The sequence below is a fragment of the Salvelinus sp. IW2-2015 genome, linkage group LG11, assembly GCF_002910315.2.
Source record: "Salvelinus sp. IW2-2015 linkage group LG11, ASM291031v2, whole genome shotgun sequence".
NCBI classification, from domain to species: domain Eukaryota; kingdom Metazoa; phylum Chordata; class Actinopteri; order Salmoniformes; family Salmonidae; genus Salvelinus; species Salvelinus sp. IW2-2015.
This window is the reverse complement of record NC_036851.1, coordinates 43668218-43673405: the sequence shown is the minus strand read 5'-3', so window position 1 is coordinate 43673405 and position 5188 is coordinate 43668218. Positions and strand designations below refer to the sequence as shown.

Here is a 5188-nt window from a genome sequence, read left to right as displayed (position 1 = left end):
GAGACTATGGTGGGCCCATTTCTATTGAGATTATTGATGACTATGGTGGGCCCATTTCTATTGTAAGAATTGAGAGGCTATGTGGGCCCATTCTACATTGTAGATTGTTGAGGACTATGGGCATTGGCGCACATTTCTAGATTGTAAGATTGGTTTGAGGACATGAATGGCCCATCTCTATTGTAGATTTTCTCAAATTGAAATAAAAAAATAACGAGTTTTAAAATTATTGCTAAGTGATTATAGGTAGCATAAATATGATTAGGTCACGTCCTGACCTTAGTTCCTTTTTTATGTCTCTATTTTCGGTTTGGTCAGGCGTGAGTGCGAGGTGCGGCAGTCTATGTTTTTTCCCGATGGGGTTTCTTTTTCTATGTGTTTGCCTGGTATGGTTTCCCAACTCAAGGCAGCTGGTCTAGCGTTGTCTCTGAGTGCAGAACCAGACTTAGAGCCTTTTCCCACCTGGTGTTTGTGGTTAGTTGTTCCTGTTTTGTGTTGTGTGCACCTTTCGAGGACGGTTTCGATTTTCGTTTTCTTACATTCCTTTGTTTATTTTGTATTTCGTGTTCAGTTATAAATAAAAGTAACGATGGACACTTACACGCTGTCGTTTTGGTACCGATCTTTCCTGTTCCTCAGATGAAGAAAGTCGTTATCTAATTAGTGCTAAAGCTCCCTCCGCCCCACACACACAAATTTTGGCCTTGCAAATATTGTTAACTAAGGCAAGGTTTCTGCTGCTGGTAGTCGGAGACAGGCAGGCTGCCTCTTACTGGTAGAAGGAACAAATGTTGCTTGAGGCCTACCGTGCTCCGTTCTCCTTACAAGCCTGCTTAACTTTTTTTTCTTCACAAACCAAAGCCTCTTGCAGGACCGAAAGCCAAACCAAACAGCATAGTTGGCGATAGGGATCCACACCATAACATGCAGAAATTGATACGCACTGTGTTGTTGTAAAGCCACTGAAGCCAGTAGCTTGCCTGGCCGCTTTTGCGGTTGGAACAAGTAATTCCCAAAACAATCAAATTAAATCGTAGTTATACCTTTTGGTGGAAATTACACCTGTCTCTACACATTCTCCCTATACTACTGTCATAGTTTAGCGCCTGCCAGGGGCAGGTCTTGACCAGAGTCGTAACCCCTCACTATCGTGAAATGGCGCCACAGCTACAACCACTTCGCACGCACACACACTCATCAGTGCACTTAACTTTTGAATAGGGTGCATTCGGGCATGCACACCACCTCTGTTGGGGGTTTCTGAAGCGAGGGGGGTGTGAACCAGACACCACAGACTGGTGTGCGGCCTGTCCAACCGCTTGCCCGCGCCCGCTTCTGTAAGCTCTTCCTCCATTTAGCACCAATGGCCGCTTTTCATGGCCCGTGGGACATATTTTCAATTAGCCCAACACTCCTCATTGTCCACTCATGTCTCTTTCTTACTGCACCCTGGGTCCATGGTGGAGTACCTGTATTAGTTTTTCCCATTGGTTCCTGCTTCAGCGCCCCCACGGCTGTCCCTTTTCTGTTCCAGTCTCCTGTCGCCACTGTCTACCTGGACGATTCCATGACCGTTTGGTGGTTTAGTTTGTCAGTTGGCATGGTGCCGCTTGCTGGGTTTGGCTGCCCGCCGAAATGTTCTGCGCCCACACTCATGGTGCATGCTTCTCCGCAGCCAGCAGACAGTCTAGTGTCTTAACCCTCGGTTGGACAATTGTTGCCCTGGCTGTCACCCGCCCTGGCCATTCTCCCCTTTCCTCAGTCAGTCCCTACTCTCGCCTCCCTCACGTGAGTGCTGACCTGCCCCGTACGGCGCCGGCTCTCCCTCTTCCTGGCGCGCCCTGCCGAGCTTTTGTTCCACGCCACCCGCCCGCCCCCTCCCCCCCTTTATCACCGCCCCTCTTCACGTCCCTCCCGGTCTTCACCCCGCCCGTCCCTTGACACACAACATCCCTCGCGCCCTTCCCCCCAGCCCGTACCTGGTGGTCGTTGTCCCCCCAGCCCTCTACGTTTCATCGTGCCACCCCCAGCACGGCCCCCCTGTCTGCCTCCCTGTCCCAGCAGGTTTCCGTGCACTTGCCGTTTCAATTCCCGGCCCGCTCTGGTCCGTTCCTGTCTTTCCGCTGGCGTCCCCCCTCCGGTCCATCTCCCCTCCCGTCTCCCCGCCCGTCCGGTGTCACTGCCCCCCCGTACCCCTACCTGTCGCTTCCCTGTCTTCTCCTGTCACCCAACCGTTCCACTGCTCCTGTCCCCCCTCCTGCTTCCTCCCTGTCTGCGTTCCCCTTTCTGCGGGCTTCCGGTTTGTTCATTTCCCAGCCTTTTCCTTCCTTCCCCGGCGGCCTTGGTGCTGCCCCGGTTGGCTGCTCTGTTCCCCCTTCCCACCTCTTACTCCCTCTTTGGTCCTTTTCTCTTCCCTTTCCGCGGCCTTCCCCCCAGGCTTCCCCCTGGCCGTGCCTCCCGGCCACCCCCGCCCCCCCCGGCCCTGGCCCCCCTGCCCGCTTTTCCACCTCTTTCCCCTCTCTTTTTTCCTTGCTGTGTCCCTTCTCGGCACCCCTCACCGGCCCTGCATAGGCCCCTCTCCCCCTTGTTGCCCCACATCCGCCCCTTCCCCTTGCCGCCTCCCTCCTTGTTTCCCTGCGCCCTCACCCCCCCACGCCCCTGTTGCCGGCCATGTTCTGCTTTCCTCGGTCTCTCCTTCAGCCATCTCTCTCTCTCTCTCCCCGTCGCTCCCCCTCCTCCTCTCTCCCCCTCTCTCTCTCACCCACTCCTCACTTTCTCTCTCCCCCTCCCCCTCTTCTCTTCTCTCTCTCTCTCTCTCTCCCTCTTCTCACCTCCTCCCTTTCTCTCCCCTTTCTCTTCTCCCCCTTCCCTCTCTTTCTCTCCTCCCCCTTCCCTCCCTCCCTCCTCTCTGCTCTGTTTTTTGTCCTTTTCCTTTCCTTCTCCACCTCCCTTCTTCCTGTCCCCCTGTTTTCACCTGTGCCCTTCCACCCGGTTCTGCACCCGCTGCCTCTTGCCTACCCCTCCCCCCCCTCTCGCTGCCTTCCCGCACCCCCACCCCTTGCGACGGTCTGCCCCGCTCGCCCCCCTTGCCCCTCCTCTGTGGCCCCCCCCCCCCGCTCTCCCGCGCTTCCCCCCGCCCGCGCTGGTCGCCTAGTGCCCCCACCCCGGTGTGCCGTGTGTGGCCGGTGGGGGGGGGGGGGTTGCTGTTTGTGTTCCGCTCGTCGGCTACGCCCCCCGCTTGAACCAGCCTGTGTCTCCTTGTGTGCCTGTGTGTTGTGTGTGTGTGTGTGCGTCGTCTCCGTTTGCCTCCCGCTTCGGTTTGCTTCCTTTGCTGGTCCGGGTGTGTGGGCCCGTGGTGTATTGGGTTGTCCTGTCCTTTGCCCGCTCCGCTCCCCGCCCGTCTCGGCTCCGCCCCCGTCCCCATTGCTCTCTCCACCGGGCCCCTGGCTTCCCCCCCCGCGGCCCTCCGTTCTCCCTCCGGTCTTCATGTTCGCGCCCGTATGTGGGTGCTGTGCGTCGTGCGCCTCCCCCACACCCCCCCCCCCCCCCCCCAGCACTGGTCCCCCCTTGCCTCTCCCCTTCTCGCCCGTTGCCCTACTTCAGTTTCTTCGTCTGGCCCTCCCCTTGGGGTCCCTTGCCCTTCCACTTCAGGTGCCTCCCTCTCCCCCTCGCCTCGACTCGTCCGCTTCCCATTCTCCTGGCCGTTCTACGCTCTCCCCCTACTCTACTTTCCCCTGCCCACCTGCCCCCTGCCAGGGTCCTGTCTGCCCTGGCCCTTCCGTTCCTTTCCGTGCCTTGTCCCCGGCCACTCCCCTCCTTTGCTTCCGTGTCCTCGTCCCGCACTCACTTCCCTTCTTTGCCTCTTTGCCACCGCCAGGACGCTGCCCTCACGCTTTTGCCGCCTTTCCCCTCTGCGCCCCTTGCCCCCCCCACCCCGTCCCTTGTCTGTTCCTGGCTGCCCCGCCTTTGTCCCTTTCGCCCCGCCCTGCTTTACCGGCTCCGATCCCTGCCCAGCTCCGGCCCCCTTTCTCTGGCTCCCTGTTTATCTGGCCTCCCCGCGCCTTTGCTCCCCTCCGCGCCCTGGCCTTACCTCCGCCTTGCCCTCGTCCGCTTCCTCCCCCGTGGGGCTCACTTCCGCCCGCCCCTGCCCACCCCCTGGCTCCTCGCACCTTCTTCTTCCTCTTTCTGCTTCTCCGCCTTCCTCCTTCTTCGTCCTGCTGCCCCTTCTTCTCTCTTCTCTCTTTGCCCGCTCCTCCCTACTCTCCCTCGCTTCCCCTGGCTCCCTCCGGCAGCTGGCTTGTTGCCCTCCCGTCTCCCTTCCTCTCCGCCCTCTTCCTCCTCTGTATTCCAGCCATCCCCTTTCCCTGAGCTGCCTCCTCCCTGTCGCCCTGCCCCCGCCAGCCCTCATTCGCTGTTCCCCTGCCTTTTGGCATTCTTTTCCCGCCTCCCGTACTGTGTCGTCGCACGGGCGGCCTGCCTGCCTTTCCGGCTGGTTGCTCTCAGCCTTCCCCTGCCCAGTCCCCCCGTGTTTTTCTTCTTTATTCCTCTTTCTTCCCTTGTTCGGCCTCGTTCTGTGCCGCCCCTTCCCCCCTCTGCCTCCCCCCTCTGCCCTACCTCTCCCTCCCCTTCCCCTTTGCTTCACCCCTGCCCCGCCTGCCACCCGTCGCCGCCCTTCCGTGCCCTGCTTCCTTCCTACGGTTCCCTGCCTACCCTGCCCTCCTGCCCCGTTCGCCCCTCCCGTCTGTCGCCCTGCCCTCTGCTCTGGCCGGCTGGTTATGCTCCCCTTCCCCCCCTTTTCCCCGCCAGCCCCCCTCGGACCCCTCCCCTTTGCTCTCCCGCTCCCCGCTGCTGCCCTCTCTGCCCTTTCACCCCTGGCCCCCCCCCCTCTGTGCCGGCTGCTCATTCCTGCCCTCCCGTCCGCGTTCGCCCCTGTGCTCTCCTCGCTCCCCAATCCCGCTCCGGCCGCTGGCCTCCCGCCCTCCTCTGCCCCTGCTCGGCCTCCTCCGCCGCCCCCGCTCGGATCCGGTCCCGGTCCCCCCCCTCCTGCTTCTCCTTCCCCCCGGGGTCCTCCGGGGTGTTGCTCCGCCCCTCCTGTCCTTATTTCCCCCCGTTCCTCCCTGACTGCTGGCCCGGGCCCGCCCGTCAACCCCCACACTCCTTCAGTTTCCTCCTGCCCCCCCGTGGTCGG

At 60.4% G+C, this 5188-nt stretch overlaps 1 protein-coding gene across 1 annotated transcript in view; it reads left to right on the top strand.

The window, feature by feature from the left end:
• The first annotated feature begins 589 nt into the window (after positions 1 to 589).
• Positions 590 to 5188, top strand: part of LOC139028442 (uncharacterized) — an 18183-nt gene continuing 13584 nt past the window's right edge. Inside the window, exons 1-2 of the mRNA XM_070445838.1 lie at positions 590 to 615; positions 3604 to 5183. Of these exons, the coding sequence (XP_070301939.1) occupies positions 590 to 615; positions 3604 to 5183 (1606 nt within the window). The remainder of the gene's footprint in view (positions 616 to 3603; positions 5184 to 5188) is intronic.